This window comes from Lipophrys pholis (assembly GCF_963383615.2).
Source record: "Lipophrys pholis genome assembly, chromosome: 8".
Classification (NCBI taxonomy): domain Eukaryota; kingdom Metazoa; phylum Chordata; class Actinopteri; order Blenniiformes; family Blenniidae; genus Lipophrys; species Lipophrys pholis.
The window spans coordinates 24,783,196-24,805,780 of NC_137630.1; the positions used below are offsets into that span (position 1 = coordinate 24,783,196).

General features: G+C 40.3%; 1 protein-coding gene across 4 annotated transcripts in view; it reads right to left on the reverse strand.

Annotated features, from left to right (window-relative positions):
• scube3 (signal peptide, CUB domain, EGF-like 3) overlaps positions 1–22,585 on the reverse strand; it is an 88,068-nt gene that overhangs the window by 57,209 nt on the left and 8,274 nt on the right. For all 4 annotated transcript variants that reach the window (XM_080469366.1, XM_080469368.1, XM_080469365.1 and 1 more), the window contains exons 2-3: positions 7,863–7,985; positions 1,661–1,786 (exon numbers count right to left, since the gene is read on the reverse strand). In XM_080469366.1, the coding sequence (XP_080325492.1) occupies positions 1,661–1,786; positions 7,863–7,985 (249 nt within the window). The remainder of the gene's footprint in view (positions 1–1,660; positions 1,787–7,862; positions 7,986–22,585) is intronic.

A 22,585-nucleotide genomic window follows, 5' to 3' on the forward strand; every position in this document is an offset into this window, starting at 1 on the left:
AGGGGTATTAGAATGAATTAAATTCTCAAGAAAAAGAAGTCTTTAGAGTACTTTCAGGTCTCCGGGCAAGAGTCGAGATTTGTACTTGACAGCTGCATGCGTACCATCCAGTCTGCTTCGCTGATATAAAAAAAATATTTACTCATTTATTATTTAATTGGATCAGTATCGTTTCAAAAATATAAGACAATTTCTGAGACAGATCTCAAGCTTTCCAAAAGGAATCTGCCCTCTTTAATGCCGGCTACTGCCAAGAAAGAAATAACTCATGACAAAAAAAAGAGAACCTCTGTGTTTGCTCATGTGCGTTTCACCATCACAAATGATAAGAAAAGGATCAATGGATGCAGCTCTGTTTGATGCAACAGCAGCAACCATATATTGCAATTACACACCTGCACGCAAGGCATGAGGCGATCCACGGTACAGCAAATGATCCACGCACAACTGCACGCTGCTGCTAAATGGCTTGGAAAATAACTCTGCTTTACAGTGCAGATAGAAGTCGAACAGGAGATGAGAAGTCAAAGACGGAGCCAAAGGGAAGAGGAGGCAGACAGAATTACAGTAAGTCAGACAGAAGAATCACGGGGGTATCGTCAAGTCAGAACGGGTTCATTATCGATCTAAAGATGCTTGTGTTTTCAATTCCAGCGCTCTTTAAGCCCGGACTTACAAGCAGCCCAACAGGTAAATATGGGATTGATATAAGCGTGTGTGCCCGCATCTAAAAGCCCCTTTCACAGTGAATCATTGTTAAGTACTGATAAGTTTTTCTGTCATCGCTTCTTCACCTGAATGTGAAACACACTGCAGCAAGTCACCTCTGATTTTTCGCGCACAACAAACCCACAGCATCTTCCACGGTTTGCCTTTTGCAATTTCAAATGAAAACACATCATGCTGGGGATGCAACACCAAGAGGAAGATAATTTCTGAGGAGCAGCAGGGTCTGACTTTAGGTTTTCAAAACACAACAAAAGGAATGCATGGTGGTGGTGGGGGGGTGGCAGAAAGGGAGGAAAGGGGGTAGGTAGATGATGCCTATGTTTAGCAGCTTCCCCGCAGCAGGAAGAGCACTATATTTGTCTTCATTTCATAACCTTTTAAGTGTAATATGTCCTCTGTGAGGCTAATATGACTGGCACACCGGTGAAATATTAAACCATGGGAAAGTACGTCAATTGACGGCTTCGCTCAGAGCTCCCAGCTCAGGGTCAAGCTCTTCTTAAATTTTCCCTCTTTTCATCACATATACTTAAAAAAAAAAAAAAAAAAGGTCTCCATTTCCCTTTTTCTGAAAACACATGCAGAGGCTACCTGGCATGAGAACGAGGAAATAGCTAATATTTGATGCAGCCGTCCAATAAGACCTCGGTTCAGCCTTGAAAAATATATTAGCATCCATGATTTGAAGGATTTATGCGGCCACATTGCTTGTGTCAAATCTTTCACTGAAACTTGACGTATGCAGTTCAACATAAGTTTCCCTGAAAAAAACAAAAAAGACCTTATATAACCGCATTTACATTCACTATTAAATCAGAGAAAAAACCAACACTGCAAGTACACGTTCACACACACACACACACACACACACACATACATACATACATACATACATACATACATACACACACACAGACATCATCACACTCACCGAGACAATTGTGGCCATCATGTGCCAAGCGGAAGCCATCATAGCATGTGCACCTGTAATTTCCTGGGATGTTGATGCACTCGTGGACACAACCACCGTTGTATTCAGTTGCACACTCGTCGACATCTGCAGAAAGAAGACAAAAAAGCATGTGAGCATATGAGAAAGAGTCTAGTGGTGCAATTCCGATTGTTTCTTTTAGGAATAAGGAACGTTGGACAAGTCTGAAAGAAAGTAGCTCAACATTTTCGAACAAGCTCTTAAAACATAGAATAGTATTAATTCTGTATTAGGTCTATCAGATGAGTTTTGCTTCATTTATGAAACACTAATTGTAACACAGACATTAGACAGAACTTAACAAACTAAGGTCAGAACCCCAAGATATGAGGTCAAGCCAACATCGCCCCAGAAGACCTCATTTGAGCAGGAAGCAACTTCCATCTGCAGCAGCGGACTCAGACAGCAACTTCCCGTCTGCTCACCGACCTGCTGACCGGCAGGTGTTCTGCCTCGACTGAAGTCATGGAACACAAAGCTAAAAATGTCCTTCAGCACCTTTACCTACCACAGCTGCACTGCTAAACAAAACAAGAAAGCCATCCATCCACCTGTCTTCTATATCTAGGTTAGAAAATAGTTGTAGGTTCCTCAGCAAAGAACGTTTAGCCTCCAACTGCGTCAGGAAGGACGTCGAACAAAAAAACGTAAAATACAATAAAGATAAAATGTCAAGTGCTCTGCTGTGGCGGCCCAGAAGGGAACAGCCTAGATGCATTATTGCTGACACTGATGTGCTAAACTGTGATCTCCTGTTCTCTTTGTCAGTTTTTATACGATAAGTATGTAATGTGAACTAAATAGTTTCAAGATGTGGCTTGATCTTTCTTTTTTCTTCTTTTTAATATAACCTAGTTTAGCTTTAGAAATGAGAGTACAACAAGAAGACGATTAGTCTACCATGAAGATTGTAAATAGGAGAGAAACCCGTGTTCTGTCTGCTCTGCCTAAATGTCAGGAAAATTGTATTTGTTATAACTGAGAAAATCACACATTCTGCTTGACCGTTTTTTGCACAGACTTGCTAAGAGCTTTAACACATTATATAATGTAAGATATCAATGTGCTGCAGAATATAGAGATTAGTTTTGTATAATTTGATCTCCATATGCTGACTGTTGCTGTGTGTTTGTAGATTTCATTGTTCACACATTAGTGCAGTGGGTTGCACATATTGAAGGATCATGTTTGTAATGTGATAGTGGAGGGGGCATTTCTACGAGATGTTCTCCCCACATGGGCTTTCTCATCTTCTTTGCACAATTCAAAGTGTGATTAAGAGTTGGCCATAGTGATGACTGTGTGGGGGTTATTGTTGGTGCCTCTCAGCCTATAATGGACTGGTGATCTGTCCATCGAATTAATAAAGCACATAAAGTAGATGGATGTTAACATCTTTCATAAAAGTAATTTGGGGATAGAAATGGAAGCGACAACAGCTGTTTAATTAGTCGATTCATTTTCTACCGGTGTAATTTGGGTCGCTGCCAAAGATTTACTGATTTGGTTTTGTTTCGCCTTGAAAGCCAAGGTTTTGTTTTTTTTGCATATTCATGATTCTAAAATTTGTTCTGTATTGTGCCAAGATGTCGCCTTTTCAACTTGGAAGTTTGTTGTTGGCAAGACGTTTGAATGACATTTTTCCTATTTTAAACCTGGGAATAGGATCAGTGTCATAATTTGCAGCAAAATACGCAGATATTCATGCTAAACCTGCCAGACTGGTGGAGTGGAGAGGACCCTTGCCTCATAACAAGAATATCCCTGGTACAAGTCTGATCTTGAAAGCCTTTCAGTGTGCGGATGAAAGTGCGTGGAGTTTGCATGGTCTCCTTGTGTGTCCAAAGGTGTAAGCCAGGCACTCCTCAGTCTTCCCACCAGCATGCAAACATACAAAAACCAGAAATATGTGTAAATGTCCAGAATGTTTTGTTTTGTTTTGTTTTGTTTTGTTTTGTTTTGTTTTGTTTTGGGGGGGGGGGGGGGGGGGGGGGTTGGATAGCGCTTTTTAGGACACTCAAAGATGCTTTACATTGCACTATTCATTCACTCCATACTCAATGGTGGTAAACTACGTATGTAACCACAGCTGCCCTGGGGCAGACTGACGGAAGCAAGGCAGCCAAACTGCACCATCGGCCCCTCCAACCACCACCAACCACTCACTCTCACACTGCATTCACCCAAGCAGGGATTCTGTGTCTTGCCCAAGGACACTTTGACACGTCGGACCTGCAACCTTCCAATTGTGAGACGACCGCTCTACCAGCCGAGCCGTGCCGCCCGGTACCTCTGCCCATTGTCAGACTGGCTTAGAAGATGGATCAGGAGCATTGCTGATACTACACACACTGGTAGGTAAAACTTTAAAGTGCAAACACTGACTATGAGGCCATAGTGCTCTAACCTAAGAGTTCACTCAATATAATGGGCAAAACAAAAGAAATGTGACACATCAAATGAGAGAGCAGAGGCAGACAGATTAGAAAAAATTATATGACAGTTTAAGTGGTATTGTCTTTTATGGTTATGGGGACTGCTGAAGGGCCCAGACAATGGAGACCCATACAAGGTGAACTGAGAATACAGAGTACTTCCATTCAGCACTTACAGACCCATTTAGAGCCCATGATCCGGGTTGTTCAGCTCCTCTTTGAATCTGCCTCTCTCAGGGCTTAATTGGACTTGACAGCAAAGGGATGAGACTGAAACAAAGAAACACTCTCCTGCTTCTTCACTTCCCACACATCTCTGTCATTCCCCGATCACCGCGCACAATCACGGCTCTGCTCTCAACCTGTAACACCCACCACATGGCAACGTAGCATTGATTTGCCCTTCACTGGCTTTAAATGAGATTTTATTCCATGCTTGCCAAGTCCAGCAATCTCAGCACAAAACATGTTTCCTATCTGGATGTATGCAGCATCCCAGGTACTTTAGATATCAAACACATGGGGAGGCATGGGACTGGTCCTAAATCAACTGTGGCTCATAAGATAGTGAGTACACAAGAAGTCCTGCTGCAGATGCACAGTCCTGATCTCAACGTGATGAAGTCTTGAAGAAACAGACGAAACTAAATTGAGGCAATTTCGTCAAATCTCAGGAAAAATCTGTCAAGTAAGTAAAGATATATTTTTGGATTTTGTCCGGGGGGAGCTCAGCGCTACAAAGCGATATTCTGAAAGCTTTGCTTCTTCACTATTAGCGCCTGAAGCTTTTGCACTGTATATGTAGCAAATCTAATTATGAGGCTTGAACTTGAGGAGAGTTGATGAATGGGTTAATTGTAAGACTTTTCCTTCACTAGAAGGCCCCGAAAGAATCCTCACATCTGCTCCTGGTCTCAAATAATAAACACACAAACAAAAAAATTTTTTTTTTATTCCAAATCAATACTTTTGTAATGAAAAAGTAAGTAAAATAAAACCCAAGACCCACACATCGAGGCACGCAAACACAAACAAGCACACACTTGTACAAATGTCATTTAATAAAACTCAATTGCAAAGCATAAAAACCAAAAAGGAATAATAATAAGAAATCAGCTCAAATTAAAAAACCTAAGATGAAATCTCCCTTTGTATTAAAGTTAAACTAATCAAAGAGAATAATATAAAATCTGTACACCAGCATCTTGTTTTATGGTTTGAAAGGGGATATTTGTTCCAGTTAAAACTCAAATTAAGAAATAAAGACATTAATGAGACGACAACTCGACGCTGTTACGTCAATATCTAAAGCCCCCTGATCAAGGGTGATTCCTTTATAGGTCACTCACTAAATTACTTTGTGTGAATAGAAATTTCTAGCCCTCAAGTTGTTGTTGATTAACAGAAGGATATCATCACATTTTAAAGTTTGAATAATAAAGATACATCAACAGCCCATCGATCTTCTATATCATTTTAGGGGGCTCCAGCTAATCCCAGCTGTCTATCGGCAAAGCCAGGACAGGTCAGCAAGTCCATCACAGTGTAAACACAGGAAGACAGTCAAACACAGTCACAGGCAATTTCAGAATCACCAGTTGCCGAAAAACATATGAGACTCTTAGAAGAAACGGGGAAAAACCCATCAAGTAGAAGGAGAACATGCACAGTCCATACAAAAAAAGGCCTCTAAGCCTCGACTCGAACCGGGTAATGGCGCTAAACAGTGGTGCAGCCTAAAGATACATGGCATTTATAAAGTCAAATATCTTGTAAAGTGAAATCAAAATGAGGAAAATCGCAAATTTTCTCAATTTCTCATATGAAAATTCTGTAAACACTCTAAAATATTGCCTAGAGAGCTACTGTCCTTTAATAAAGTGTATTATTTACAATATAAGTGCACTAAAGATGACTTATTGAATCTCTTGGTTTATTTTGTTGAAAACACTTGCCATAGTTTTCTATGTACACTGCATGAGGCTTTTCAATATTTCTAGATAGATAGATAGATAGATAGATAGATAGATAGATAGATAGATAGATAGATAGATAGATAGATAGATAGATAGATAGATAGATAGATAGATAGATAGATAGATAGATGGATGGATGGATGGATGGATGGATGGATGGATGGATGGATGGATGGATGGATGGATGGATGGATGGATGGATGGATGGATGGATAGATAGATAGATAGATAGATAGATAGATAGATAGATAGATAGATAGATAGATAGATAGATAGAATTTATTGTCTGACCCAAGGATGTCAGAAATTTGTTTTTGACATGGCTCAAAATTGCATAACACTCACATGCATAAAGGCATTAAGAACAACAATACTCATAAAGGACAATATTTACAACATTATTACTTAAAATAAGGGAGAAGAAGGGAAAGGACCGGCTATAAGTTGCTTAAGTTCTTGGAATTATGTTTCCTCTGCTGTTGAGGGCTGTGACTGCAGATGGAATGAATGATTTTTGAAAGATTCTACAATATATCAACAGAGAACAGGAGATGCTTTGCTGTAGGCAAAAGGTCAAATACTAGAAAAATACCATCTTAATAATTAGCACAAATGTTTCCTTTATTGGAGTCTTTTCTTTACCATTACGAGATTCAATGAAGAGCTTCAGTAGTTAACGTGATCGTTTGCCATGTCATCACACGGACAAACAAGGAGCGCGTCGACCAGCATGAGAACTCTGAGCTGCCTTTAAATATAACACATGCTTTACAGTTTTTACCATTTTTATCCTTTCCACTGCTCTCTTTTAAATTCAAGTAAGTGCTTGTCTGGTTGAAGCACTTCACTTGTGAAGGACGACGGCCGACAAGCAGCCAGACAGTGAACTCCTTCAAATTTATCAGTTAGTAAATGACACGTATTTTTGTTTGCACTTTATGAGTGTTTTTTTTTTTTAATTGTGTTTTACAACAACATCGGCCCTGAGGAGCCATCAGCTCACCGTCAGAGAAATGGAAACCCATCCCGGCACATATTTTACAATAGATTCAATAAAGCAAACTTTTATGACCTACAGGCAGAAGGCCATGAAAAGCACTCGGTCAAGTAAATGAAAGAATAATAATAGTCGGGGTGGGGGGGGTGGATGGCATTGTGAAATACGGTTTTGTAATAATAGCAATAAAAATTGTGGGATATAATGATCCGAAGGCTTTGGGCACACTGAAAAGTCTTAGAAAAACAGACTTTTGTCTGACAGTCTGCGAAGGCGGCCCCTGGCTGTGGAAACATCCCCGACGGCTTGGCGGGGGCCTCTGACTGCCGTTTCAGCCTCTATCTTAATTTTCTCCTCTAACATGTGTAGGAAATTTACTGCTTCATTTCATCTTGTCACAGAGGAGCCCTCTGCACCTGGCTTCCCCCCTTCCCTCCGTTCACAGCTCTATCCGCTGCCTCCATTCCCTCTTCAGGAAAGTCTTAAAGCTAATGACTTATATTAACTGAGACAGAAGCTTTTATCCAGCCTGTCATTGACCCTGGGGGGCTCGCAGATACTGTAGAAGCTAAATCAACCTGAGAAATGTGACTCTCACTTGCATGTAGTGGGGAAACACCCCCCCCCCCCCCCCCCCCCCCCCCCCCCCCCTCCAGCTTGCACAGAAAGGAACAGGAGTTTGTGCCTCCAAACCACTGGTGAAGAGGAGCAGATCACTGCAGTTGGACTTTTACCTTCACAATGTTTGCCGTCTCCTTTATAGCCAGACTTGCAGATACATTTGTATGACTTCAGGGTGTTCTGGCAGATGGCATCGATGCTGCAGTTGTCAAGCGCCTCTGCACACTCGTCCACATCTAGAAAGGAGGAGGAGGAGGAGGAGGAGGAGGAGGAGGAGGAGGAGGAGGGAGAAATCTGTTAGTCCGTGAAGCTCAAAAATATATTTTGTTATTATTTTGTGTCATGTTTCACACCACAGGGCTTCACTGTGAAACCTTTCAGATACATTTCACCACGACTGCAAAAAGAAAACTGATTTAAAAAGACACAAAGAAGCACGGGTTGAGATTAAGACATCCCACACATGTTTTATGAGGTGAAGATCATTTGTCTCAAACATAAAGGGACACAAGCTGTTTATTAATTGCTCTGCAGTGACTTTTGGATCTATAGCAGACGTCTGACCTTTGTAAAAGTCACAATAATGCAGGTAACTTTGTACCGTTTATTAGCTGCCCTTTTTTCAAACTCCGTGCTTTTTCTTGTTATTTAATGTTTTTCAGATCCTTTCGAGGTGAGGAGATTTAAAACAATGTACCGAATTAAACACGTCCTTTTAAAATAAGAATAAATGTGCTCATGCCCTTTGCAGCACTCGATTTGGATGTTGTGAATTTACCTAAACCTAACCTTTACCCAGGGTATGAAAGGGCAGTTAACTCAGCTATGAAATTACTATGTCTGTAAGAAATCGCCATTATAGATCGCAAAAGCGAGAATTAACCACAAGGTCAAAGCTTAAGATCATCATCAATGATCACTCTCACTTCAATCGTGAAATCCCTCAACTTTCCCGAATAAACCTTTGCAATATTGTTGATGCAAAATTAAATCTAAAGTCATGTGGTGAGGCTTCAGTCAAGCAGAGTGACTGATGCCAGCATGCAAACGCAACGCAAACGAGCAGATGAAGAGCAAGCGTGATATTTACCGGCGGTGTCAAGGATTCCAGTTCAGTTCAACCCTCACGCTTCTGCACTCATGTGAAATAACTTCAAAGTTCAACCATGAAATGCACTTTTACTGCTGCCATGCGTCCTTCAACTCATAATTCCCTAAAATCCGGACGCGGAGTTGCCGTGAAAATGTATGAACAAAGCAGCTGGATGAGGGGAGCATGACAAACGCAGCTGACTGTGACAGTCGTGGCTCCTGCGTCATGAGAAGAAAGTGAGAGAGGCAGAAAACGGAGGATGAAAGCTGCACCGGGGGTCAGCGCTGTAACACAACTTCCGACAGCCAATCGAAATCAGGAAAAAAACACTTTTTTTCTGCGAGACTGACTGGAATTATTATTACTATTATTATTATTAAGACTGTGGAACTGTGTGAGAAAATTTGTAATTTTGCATTTCAGTCGATATCCACTCTATTCTAATAATATAAGGGAATTAGTTCCAGCATTGGTTTTTATAGAGTCCCGGCAAAGTAGTTAGTCTCAGTGAAGTAATGTAAGGATGGTGTTAACTCCTCAACTTGGAGAACAGTTCTCCAACAACGGCAGGGGGCTTCGGGTGACACGTCTTTATCTTGTCAACTTAATTCGAGAAGAAACGTGCTCAAGTACAAACAGGTCTGCCTCGGTCTGGTAATATCCCTGCTAACTGCAGCTGAATGCATCACTTGGTGGTTGTGATTTAATATTGAATGATTTTGGAGATTATGGAGAAATAAATACAGCACACCCTTCACACAAAATCAATAGTGAAACTGAACCGTTAAGCCACGTTTTTTTTTTTTTTTTTTAAGGGTCTGAGTCTGTGACGAGGCATTTACACATTTAAAAGTCTAAAAGTTGGAACTGACTCCAGCGACCCCACAACCCAAAACTGGATCAAACGGGTTATAGAAGATGGATGAATAGACATTTTTGGAAACAGAAAAGCTTTTCTGCAGGAAACAAACAAAAAAACAACCTAAAAAAAACCAATTTGGGACAGTGGTAACCACGTTCTCATGATTATCATCGTGTCATGACAAAACAAAAAAGATTCATCCTGAAAGATTTGATGAATACCTGAATGAAATCTCATAATAATACATTTAATGCAAGTCAAGCTAATGTAGTTTACTACAAATGTGGACCTCCACTTTAACTCTACCATCCCTGCCAGCTGCCAATGTGTTGAAAACACGGTGAAAAAGGCTTTGTGAGCAGCAGCCTTCATTGAGCTAGAACAACACACGTTTCAGTGCAACCTTCAAACAGAGAACTTCAAACCCTGAATAACCAAACCTGCACACACTTATCAGGCATGTTTCAGTGATACGATCAGAGATAAAGCTGTTCAGTAAAAGAAGAAAAAAAAAAAAAGGTAACAGTTGTGTAACTTCTGAATTGAGTTTGAAATCACAAAGACGAGAATGCGAACAGATAAGAAAGGAAATGGATTTTTAGCAGGAGCAAGATCAGGTTTGCCTTCATGGAGCCCCTAATCCCATCAAATCCCAGTTAACTAGCCCAGGTGTTTAGGATTACCCCTCTGCACATAGGGGAAGGGCAGCTTAACAAGGTTTACATAGCTTCCAATATCCACTCTTATCAGAAGCCCACTGCAGGAGCCGGCTGATCCCACTGGGAAATGACCTGCGAGCGAAGATCGGCATTTGGTGAAAGCAGCCGCATTAAACGTGCAGTGACAGTTCAGACAACCCGACGGACTGGATTGCTGAGGAGGTCACAGAGATGGTCAGTTCTGACCGGAGACGTTCAGCCGTTCAACTAATATAAAGTGTCCCCTACAAAAGCGAATGTTAGTCATATATCCAAAGATGATTAGGTAATGATCCCGTTTAGTGGTTTGGGGTTTTTTTGCACTGCAGTTCTCAATAAACTATTATTAAAGGATTGCTTTATCAGCATTAGTCATTAAACTGTGAGGAGATTTATCTGCAGTTGAGTCCATTTCAAACACCGACTGTCACAGAAAATCTGGAGATATTTTTTAAATTCCTTCTCAGACTTCATGACATCGACAATCTTTCTCTGAAAGCATCCTGGAGTTTTTCACACAAAAACTTTAATCAGCTCAAATTAGTTTAAGATGATAGTTTCTCAAATGAACATTCACCTCCTCATGCAGAATCAGATTAACTGAGTTTTTCATCCCCCGCTGAGGGGTTTTCATCATCGTTTACTAATTAGAACTGAATTATTCAGAGATGACTTGGCGACATTTCTCAATCGCCATTTAAAAAAAACAACTTAAGTTTGATATAGTGGCTCGCAAAAGTCTTCATATTGCTTGAATCTTTCCACATTTTTTTTGCCACATTACAACCACAAATGTAAATGTAATTTAATGAGATTTTAAGTAAAAAACCAACACAACATGTTGCATTATTGTGAAGTGAAAGGAAAATGACACCGGCCCGCCAACCCACATTTTCAAGTGAAAACTTTCGCTGTGTTTTGGGTGACCAGTAACACGGTAACCATGCTATACCACTGAAAACGCAACTTTTTGAAAGAGGCCCCCAAGGTGGAAATTTGGAACTCGCACTGACTCGTCGCTGTGTAAATGGGGAGAAATCGCAACTTTGTGAAAACCCTCGGGACTCGTCTCCCTGTAGACGGCGCTATTGTACATGCGCACCACAGCAGACGTAAACACTTCTTCTGCACAAGAATGAATGGATGGACAATAACAACAATGGTGGCCTTGCTATTGGTAATGTTTGGAGCGTATCGTTCTCTGCGCACATCTGCGTGTGGTTTCACGACAAAAACAAACAACAGTACCCGCTAGTGGCCGAACAACAAAACTACATCGTATTCATTGTTTCTGTGGTTTCCCAATAAACAGAAATAGATTTTAAAACGTTGTCAAACGCGAAACGTTTCTGACAGGAAAAAGCAAAAACTTTGCATAGCATATTGGTCATATGTGCCTGTTCCTGGAGGACAGGAAGTCTGATGATGTCACTGCAGGGAGCCACAGAATATGTCGAAGGAGTCAGTACAACAACACTGGACGTACACACATACATAACCATGAAGGAAACATGGTTGAAACATCACAACAGCGGTTTGATATTATTACGGGAAGAGCTTAAAGGCACAAGGACAGACTGCCGTTTAAGAGTCTGGTCTTCATGAGTTGAGCACTTGTTTGCAAAATGTTTGCAAAGTGTTGAATTATCTACTTATTCAGACGTGCGCTGAGGCATGGGTGCTTACAGAGACGAGGCTGAACTCTGGGTCGCCTTGTAGAGGAGAGTCTCAGCGAATTACAGAATGATTGAAATAACTTTTCAAAGAAAAAGAGGAAAAAAAATAATCCTATCTTCAGTATTTCTGGTTTTAAATATTATTAAACCCATGAATTCAAACACTATCACTATATGGCTTTAATAAGAGCCAGACACAAATGGTCCACATGTTTGAATTAAATACCTTTAAATCCTGGTATTGTGAAACCCACCACATACGTGCACAAAAAGGAAACTGGGATTAACCACCAGCCATAAAAATATACTCTCCTGCAGATTTCAATTACAATGAGTCTGTACCGAGTACCTGGTAGATTTCAAAATCCATGTAATAGTGGTTGGTAGATGTTGACACCTTCACATTGTAAAAGATGAATTTCTTTTAATGGACCTGCTAGATTGTTTCTGCAGAAAAGGGGTCTAGAGTCTGTCTGCGCTGCATGGCACCTCGAGGAATTGCATCGGAAACTGACTCTGCTCACGATTCTTCACAGTTGAAGTGTCTGTAATAACTATTCCCTAAAAGTTCACATAGCTAGACTGAACAGCTAAATGCAGATGAGACCCGAGAATTACATCCATTCCTCTTTACTTTTACTGTTTGTTACATGACTGTAGTGTGCAAGTGAAGAGACTCGATTTTCAGTACAATCTAAACAGCACAGAGTTTAAAAAAATTTAAAAAAAAAAAATAAATATATATATATATATATTTTTTTTTAACACAATTTTCTCGCAAAGAATTTGCAACAGAATGCTTTATTTTCCCATTGTCATGAAGCCATTATTTAGTTTTTTGAAAAGTAGGAGAAAATTGTTAACTTTGAATTAAATGGCAACAACACATTAACCGGACAAAGTGAGCGGCATTTCCATTGAAGACGCATTGCAATCAATAACAGTACAATAATAACAGCCTTGTGATATAACATAACTTCTATGAAAAGAGCTCTTTAGAGGGGTTTTGTGTTTTAAAGGTATAAATGGGTAAAGTGCTTAATAAAACTGAAACATGTGGGGCAATTCTAAAAGGTGTTCAACAGAGTGAGTGAGGGACTGAGAAGATGCCATCATCTTAAGTGTCTTCAAACTCTGTTGCACTCTTCTACCTCTATTGAGGCTCGAGCTTCAAACAAGTTAAGAATGATTTCTGGGCTTTCGGGTGGCACTTCATTCAGAATCAGCACGATTCGCTACGGGAAACCCCGACATGGACTCAGGAACATTTCCTGAAATCTGTGAACACAGATCACTGTGCAATCCACACATGCAGGAAAAAGCTTCCGCACCATCTGGTGCCAAATCATTGACATTAGAGGTCTTGTGAATATGAGAATTAAAACTTTTCTTGAAGATGATAACAGCCCACATGCACTCTGAAAGCTGCATTTCTGTTATGAGATTACATTAGAGATTATGACATTAGTAGAGGCTTTCCACGATCAGTCTCATATCAGTAACGACTCGCCCAGTCTTGTAATCCTCTCGAGTATTTTAGTGTCTTCTCCACATTTCGAGGCGCCCCAGAGACATTTGGTAGTTTCATGTTTTTGTCGAGCTTGAACAAAGCCATTTATGAGCTCCTTGAGTCTTATTGATTTATATTATGTGAGAACAATATGGATTCTTCTGAGGAAGTCTGGACCCTCCCCCCTCGCAGACCGTCTTCCAGCGTGAGAAGCCGCGTGAGGAAGTGCTTTTCAATAGCAGAGGTATTAATCATGGAAATATCTTCCTATTGTCAGAGATTCTTGGTGCCAAATTTATGCAGTAATTAATACTCATTATGACAGAAACCCAGAAAGAATAGCCCGTTCCGTCTTCTAATTAATGTTCCAATCTGAAGCATCGGTTCACTTTATCTTGCCAGTATGGAAAGCTGCAGATTCTCACAATTTTAGAGCCACTCTCACAATTTCAAACGTCCATACTTCATACTTTTGGTAGTAACATGTTATACACTGTGACTATTGTGATGCTGTTAGGTAACTTAAGTCATTTTCAGTGCATTTCTTATTTATCCACAGTAACAAAGTTTTGGTTTGATCCCCCACCTTGTCTAAATTTTGGAGTCAGTTTGCATCCCCCCTACAAAAGTCCCTGGTCATGAAGTAGTACTTTCGAAATGTTCTCAAACTTTAGGGGTCGGTCTGTCGTGCTTTGCACGTCTCAGGACAGTCGCATGTTATTTTACAATACATTTGAAAAGAACTCTTCAGCTGTGTGCTGACTGGTTTTCTTCATCTTCCACCCTTCTGATCAAATGGAGAGCTCTAAGCATTTCTGGCGTATTGGACCCGGATTGCAACGAGGGCCCCTCTCCTTTCCAATGTTGTCTCAATCAACCCATTAACAATGCAATCATGTATAATCAAAATCAGCTCAAGTTGAACCTCCTCCATGTTTACAGTCCGTTAAACCAGGATGCTGGCCTCTCCATCACTTTTATGTTGTTGTTGTTGTTGTTGTTGTTGTTGTCGGACTTGGGTCTTCTCGTTATCGCCTCTCCTCGATTAAGGATTCAGTGTATTTACATCCATTGCTTTTGTCATCAGCCTGAACTGCATAAAAGTCCCATGGCTTCGGGCTGCAGTGGAAATGCAGGCAAAGAATTGGAACAAGAATGTTTTGAATAAATGTACCTGGAACTAATGGTCCCTGGTACTTTTGGTCAGCATGCAGCTAAATCCTGCACCAGTAGTACCAGGGACGTGAGCAGCACATCTACATGTTTGTATTTTATATCAGCATGTCTGTTGCTGCTTATTCATTCATTCATAAATCAATTTTATTAAATGGCTGCAAACACCTAGTTTATAGAGCATGTTCCTCCAGCTCCCTGGTGCAGCTTCAACTGAACTGAACTGAGTTAGTCTGAGTTATTAGACTGACTGACTGACTGACCCCCCCCACCCCCCCCCCCCCAGCTAATAAATCACAGCAAGACTACAATGATTCAGCTATGTGCACATTATGAAGAAAACATTGACTTTCTTACATTTTATTTTCAGCAATTAATTAAAACTGCTTATTAATTTCAAAGAAGCAGCGGTAATCAACTACTAATTTTCACAAAGTCGCCAAAAACTCACACAATATATAAATCTTGCAGCAAAGCTGTCAATTATACATTTATGTTTTCACCACAGCTCTTTTTTTTTCTCTCTCGTCAAGCCAAACCTAAGTCCTGATGTTCTGATGCAGTTATTGCTCCAGGCATCTAGTGCAAAAGAGCAACACCAGAAATTGAACCCCAAGTGTCTCAAATGTTTCATAAGCATCACGTTGCGATGCATATTAACTTTAGGGAAATATAAATGATGACAGGAAGCAGCTTTGCTCTGCATTTTGGGCTTGTAAACAAACAAGACAGCCGCTATGTTTGATCAAACCACAGAAACTGGAGGGATTATGTAACCTTGCAAAACCTACCCTCTCCTCAAAAATCTCTCCCCGACCGATCTATGAAAATGGGTTAACTTGTACTACGGCTGTATCATTGTGCAAACATCCCCTATAAATATCCGCTCCTGTAGCATGGCAGTTACAGCGTCAGGTAACACTTCACCAACAACGACGATCTGCATGTGAGAAATAACTGAACAGCCGAGGAAAACTGAGAAACCCGTTCACCAAAATCTGTAAATCTACTTTGATAATCCAACATCACAAATTAAATCAACATTCCCATTGTCTTCAGTGAAAGCTGCACAAGAAGGAATTTGCAAATGAAGAAACGACGCCTGACAACCAGCAAAAAAAACTATGTGGAAGCACTGGTTAAAAAAATAAAATAAAAAAAAAAACCCTCCCGTTGGAAGTTGCAGGGAGCGTTCCAGCGGACACACGGATAACAAAAGCTAAATGTGCCGATCTGGTTGGAAAGCCAAATTGCCTCTGCCATGGAAATAAACATGTCAGAATCAATACAATCTTTGGTGGAGTCCAAGGGACGATCCTCAGAAGGCTTCAGAAAAAAAGATGGCGTGAGTTCAGTTATGCTGTCCTGGTAATTGACTCATGCCCAAGATGAAAAGATTGTGTTTTTCATCAAGAGGTTGGGTTTTTTTTTTTTTCTTCTTCTTTTCTTTCATTCTTTTGTGTTGAGGAATCACAGTTGTTGGGAACAAGTTAAGGCAGAAGAGAATGAAGCCGGCGCTTCGAGACAAGGATGAATAAACAAAGTCAAAACAAGAAAACCAAAGAAGAAAGATATGTTGGGCAACGCTCAAATGTTTAAACAGCTTCCTCCGGGGAATGTGTCATCTTGAATATTGCTGCTCTCTGCCGGTTCAGCCACTTGAGCAGATTAAAGCCACAAACAGCTTGAGTTTGTGCTTAAACCCACTGACATCCTCCGTATACTGAACCCAGTGATTCTCCAGGATGAAACCAAGTTGTACAATAATGAAGGAACTGATTTGCTTCCTGCTGTACTATATGCTCAATAAAACTTTAAACTTTGCCATGCCTCAGACTTGTGAATTCCTGGATTCATCATTGTGCTGCCCTCGCTCAGAGGAGGGCGACTTTTCATTTCTGCATGACAGAGGCAGCAGGGAAGCGGGCTGCATAAATGGGATGGATTGTATTAAATTTACAGGATTACAAACGTGCGTACGGCTTCTGAGGTTGCGATTAATAAAGTCACTGTGAAAACACATTATTCCATTTCGTCCAAAGCAGGCCCCACATGTAAGCAAAGAGCTGCCGGTTAAGAGCTGCTGGCTGTGGAGGTGAGACCTTGTCAGAGGTGCTTTTCCTCCCTGATTTATGAGAAGGCCCTGGGATAAGCAGTGTATTTAGCTGGGCCGGCTCAAGGGGGTGTTAGCAGGAATAAGGCTCAGAGGGGCGAGCGCGAGTGTGTGGGAGAATTGTAGTGCCGAAGGTGTGCAGTTCAAACATAGGGTAATGTTTACTTTGAGTGTTGAGACCCTCGCTGTTTGCTTTGCCCCAAACCTGCCCCCCTAACCCATCAACTTTCCTTCAGGTACAGAAATAGACTGATTGGAGCGGGAACACCCAAAGGTGTTGCTTTACCAGTGCAGCCAACTCTGAAATAATAGTCAGAAATACGGGGCAAGTGGAAAGTTTTTCATTTGTTTAATGGGATTTATTGTGATGAAGATAATAATTTGTATCGAAGATTCAATCGTGTGAGTTTTGTTGTTTAAAAAAAACATGCCACATGTTAAAAAAAAATCTTCATCTATAAATGTTTGTATTAAATTTATGTTACAAACTAAGAGGGCGGGAGCAGCAGGGGTGTGAGGATTTCAATTATTCACATCCTGTGTGTTTTGTTTTGATTGCTTTTGGCTTCATTTTGTATTAGCGTTGATGTAAGTATCACCATATAGAGTACTTCTTTTTGGCGATTTTGATTTAAAGCATTTTTTTTTTTCTTTTTGACTTTCTTATTTTTTTTTATATAAGGGTATTCAATACTACAGTGATGCATTCAGTCTGAAAGAGCATTTTATATATATATAAAGAAAACATTTATGACTGAATGATTTCGTGCAACATGCAAACATTCGTGGTTACAAAACAGAAATAAAATGTTAAGTCTCGTCAAAGTCATTTTCAGATGAAATTCTTTATTCTCGTGAGCTCCCTGTGCCAGAGGAGGAAGGGTGCTGGGTTCAATGCCATAAAAGTGAGTTCCTGGGATCACAGTGTTTGTCGTACTGTGTGTAATTACAAAGGAAAGTTTTGTAATTATCCATCCCAGAACCACACTTACACTATAGTTTGGGTTGCGGTTCAGCAGGATGGGGTTAAGGTCAGGATAATTACTTCAGGTACAGAGCAGCAGTGTGAATGGCAAGGCTGTATGAAAACAGAGCACCTCTTTTATCTCCGCTGCATTTGTTGTAAATGACCCATAGGATTTTTTTTACCTCACAAGCAAGCTCAGTTTGTAGTAAAGCTGAGCAACAGGTCTGTAAAACTGGATCATTTCCCCCATGCTGACTTGAAGTCTGCAAAAGGCGAGAGAGAAAAAAAAAAATGCAAACCTCCAATATTTCTGCCAATGCATCTGTGTTAGCATTAATAAATGCATGACTTAAAAATGTATTCACAAAAACCTTAATTATTTACTTATCTCGCCAAAAAATGCTTAATATTGCATCCATTCCCTCTTCCTCTGAGAAAAGTCCAAAATTCATAAATATTGAAGTCTTATTTATGGCAAATTTTTAACATGTGCACACAAGATGTCGCATATCGTAGAGGAAAAGTCATCCTCAGTTCCTGTGCAAACGAAGCTTACGGTTGCACCATCACACTGGTGTGTAGAATGCATTTTGCAACACATTCAGGTTGCAAAATAGATGTCACATCGATTGCACTGAACGTGCAAGTATACACACTAATGCAAAGTGACTGTGACTGTGAATGTGTGGGCATAGTTTGTGCAGAGGACAAACACAATGTCCAGTCATTACAGCAAACTGCGACAATGTCAAGGATTTTTTTTATTAATTTTTTTTTATTAAGTTGTGCAGGGCAGTAGACTGGCAGACCTCCTGTTAAAAAAAAAAAAAAAAACGGTTTTGATGAAATGCAGTCGTCAACATTAACACAAAATTTAGCCTCTCACCACTGCTCCTGCCCGAATCCCCCTCCAGCTAATGAAGGGACACACTGTTGGCTGTCCAGCAACCCTCTAAAAAGTTGTGAATAAAAATATCCACTGCTTCCATTCGGGATATTTACACTCATCCTTCACACACTCTAAATGTTTAGGAATCATGACCACAGACTGATCCTGTGCTTTCAAAAAAAAAAAAAAAAAAGCTGTGATCGCAACTTCAAAAAGCCGCCGGGTCCCTCCCTGCTCAGGTCCACCAGCCATGAAGCCTCAGATTAATCCGAGCGCGAGACGGGAGAAGTGGACAAAAACATGCAAACTCACGGCAGCAAAATCATGTTTACAAGTTGAGACACGTCAATTCCTTCTACATGATTATAGGTTAAAGTGTGCAAAGAGCTTTAGATGCCTTCCTTTTTATCACCTACGCCCACCAATGGTGTACGTACGATGTCAATTAGCTTTTACGTCTTAATGTCAGTAATAAATGATTAAACTTTGTTGTGTCATTTTAATCCCTTCAAAAAAAAAAAATGAGGTCGGACTCTATTATTTTAGGGTTTTTATCAGCAAGAATTGTTGTAAGAATATAAAAACTTGCAAAATGTTGGCACTTCAGAGTCAGAGACGATTGAATGAAAGATGCTATTGAGTTGCAAGAAGAAAAGAAAGTCAATTTGAGTGTTTCTGAAGGTCATTCCATACAAAGGATCCGCTGTCCTGCAGCTGCGTTTGTAAAATTTTTAAACTTTGTTAAAAATCAAACAACTGACGACATTCATTACCTTTAATAAATTATGCAAACATTTGTTTTTGCAATTGAATGATAATGATGTGTTTTTCTTGAAGAATGATTCTGAAATCATCCAAAAAAAAAAAAAAAAGACCACAGTGGTCAGACTGTGTCACACCTTTATTTTAAAAAAGGCAAATAATTTCACATCTTATAAAATCAAACTCTTCTTTTCTGCACATCACTTCTTGCTTTCATTATATGCATAAAATACTTATACTCCGCACAGATTTCTTTGACTTTCCTGCAGTGCTATTGCACAGAGCAACTAAAACGCCTGAATATGAGACGCTTCCCGAACACACTGTCTCGACAGCCAAGTCTTTTATCATGTTATTTCAGGCACTTTTTTTTTTTTTTTTTTTTTGCAGCTTGTATCTGTAACTAAACTGGCTTTCCCAGTTGAAATTAATCAAAACATGCAATGTCCGGTAATTACGCCTTCAAAGGTGTATATTTAGGAGCAAAACAAATCAAAATGAATTGCATATTTCATGTCAACTATAAAAGGAACTCAAACATATAAACATATTTGAATAGGAGGGAGAAAGTACCAGGTTATTGGACCCCATACCTTCTCCATCAGTCATGGAAATAATGTGGTTTCTCCTATCAAAGTACATTACTGTTAATATTTCACAGATATGAATATTTATCATCATTAGGGTGAACTGTATCTTGTATTATTCAGAACAAGCAGCTCTTTGTATTAACAGGTGCCCTTGAAATCACTTTCAGCTTCAAAATGGTGGATGACTCCTGATTTAACTGGCAACCCTCTATTATTTCATCTTTTTCCTAAAGCTTTGAGATAATTCTCCGCTTGTGCAGTTTAAAAAAAAAAAAAAAAAAAAAACAACAACCCTGAAAGGGTAATTTTTTTCCACAGTAACCCTCTGTATTAGACAAACACTGATCTATAATGGATGTGCATTCGCAGCGTCGTCATTAGAACGGCTCAACTCCCTCACAAAGCCTTTGTATCTCGTCCTTTAATCTGTCAACGCCTCCGTGAACATTTCATAACACGCACGTGTTTCCCAACAAAACAGCGGCAGTGACGGGCTTAGAGACCGCCGACTGAAGAGCAAGCGGACCCACCTCGTGTCACTTCTAAAACATTTCCCAAGGTAACTCCGGCTCCGTGAATAAATAACAACCATTCTCTTTGATTGTGATTGTAGGACCAAAGCATCTGGTGCTGCGTGTCTCCTTATGCACGTGTGGCCTTAATAGAGTATGACTCACAGACCTCCGGACCACCTCCAGAAGGAAAACACTTATTACAGTAATTAAGTGAATCATAGAGTAATACCAAAAGGGCACAGCGAGAGCCTGACATGACACTCTAAAAGTGTCACGGGGTTTAATGCACACACCCACTGAATAAGTGAGCATAGCATGTAACAGTTTCACATTAGCAGCCTAAGTGACAAGAAATTCATTTGTACCCTTCCAAGTGATTTTTCACCCTTCCTGGCATGTGTCCTCAAACTGTTAATGACTTCTTGGCCTCATACAGAGTATTTCATATGTGGGAAGGGTGGCACTTAGTCCAGCTGTGTGCCTTATATTTATACAACCACAGCTAACTGACAAGACACTCTCCCCTCCGCACACAGCAATTACATTCATTGGTGGTTGCTTTAGCCAGATACAGTACCGACTATAAAGATGGCAACATAGCAATTACAGCACAAGTGTGATATTTTTAGTTGTTTCCTGTCAAACTGAGGTATAAAGTGAATGGTTCTCTGTGTAAGCTCTGAAGCAGGCATTAACTACGACAGCTCGGAAACGTGAAGCTCTCTGGGCTGGAATTGACTGGACATATGCTTTATTCAAATGGAGAGAAGAGAGAGAGAGAGAGAGGAGAGAGAGAGAGAGAGAGAGAGAGAGAGAGAGAGAGAGAGAGAGAGAGAGAGAGAGAGAGAGAGAGAGAGAGAGAGAGAGAGAGAGAGAGAGAGAGAGAGAGAGAGAGAGAGAGAGAGAGAGAGAGAACGCACTCCACTTCATTCTAACGCCTCATGCAGACATATCAAGTATTTAATGGCCCCCCCAATCACTGCTTCTCCTGATTTTCAAGAGCAGACTGAGAACGCAGACATCAGCGGGTAAAAGTATGAAATCTTTCACCTTCACAAAGAAGAAAGAAATGCCAAGCAGTCGGTTGCACTGTCCACATAAAAGTCAATAAACCATCAAGGTAACAGCTGTTATTTACTTTATCGGTTGATTTCATTCGACAATAATTTCCTTTATTAACCTGCAAAAGAATTCAGTGCGATCACACTTTTCTAAGAGCTGAAAATAACAAAGTTGTTATTCAAGCATAAAGCCTTTATGTGAGACCATCAGGGACCAGCAACTCATAATACTATGGTTAACTAATCAAACCAAATGCTGCAGCTTCAAAAGTGAAACATTAATACATTTCTATGCACTTCACTTCATGATTCATATCACCCATCCAGAAGGTGGAGCCAACCCCGTCAGACTGCTGGTGATGGCAGGTAACACGGTGAACAGGTCACCGGTCCCATCACAGTAATATCATTTATTCAATCACACGGTTATGGAGGCCAAGGACACTTTGACACAAAGACGGGGTTGAGATGAGGGATGTGACGTGGTTGGAAGAGGACCCCCCAAACCGAGCCACATGCAGGTCCAGAACAAAGCTCAGCTGAAGCAGCTGGTAAAACTATCTTTGGAGTGACATTTCATTTCTGTATATTTAAATGTTTTGTGGAACACTTTTAGAAGTCAACCACACTGCGTTTGCTTTTTAGACACAGACAGACACAAAATGAAGAAATCCCTTGAAGTGCAGGAGGAGTAATCAGACACTTTACACTGCTTCACAAGAAGAGAATAGTGGGGAAATTATTTTTGGGAGAAAACACATTTTTAATCATTTGTCACATTATATTTGGTTTAATGAGGCATTTATGTTTAACCTAACATAGAATTAATAGACTGATGGATGTTTGCATCCACTGATTGCTTTCATCAGAGCTTTCAGCCTTCAGGATCCTTCCTTTTGAAACCAGCAAATCAGGCTCACAAATTTT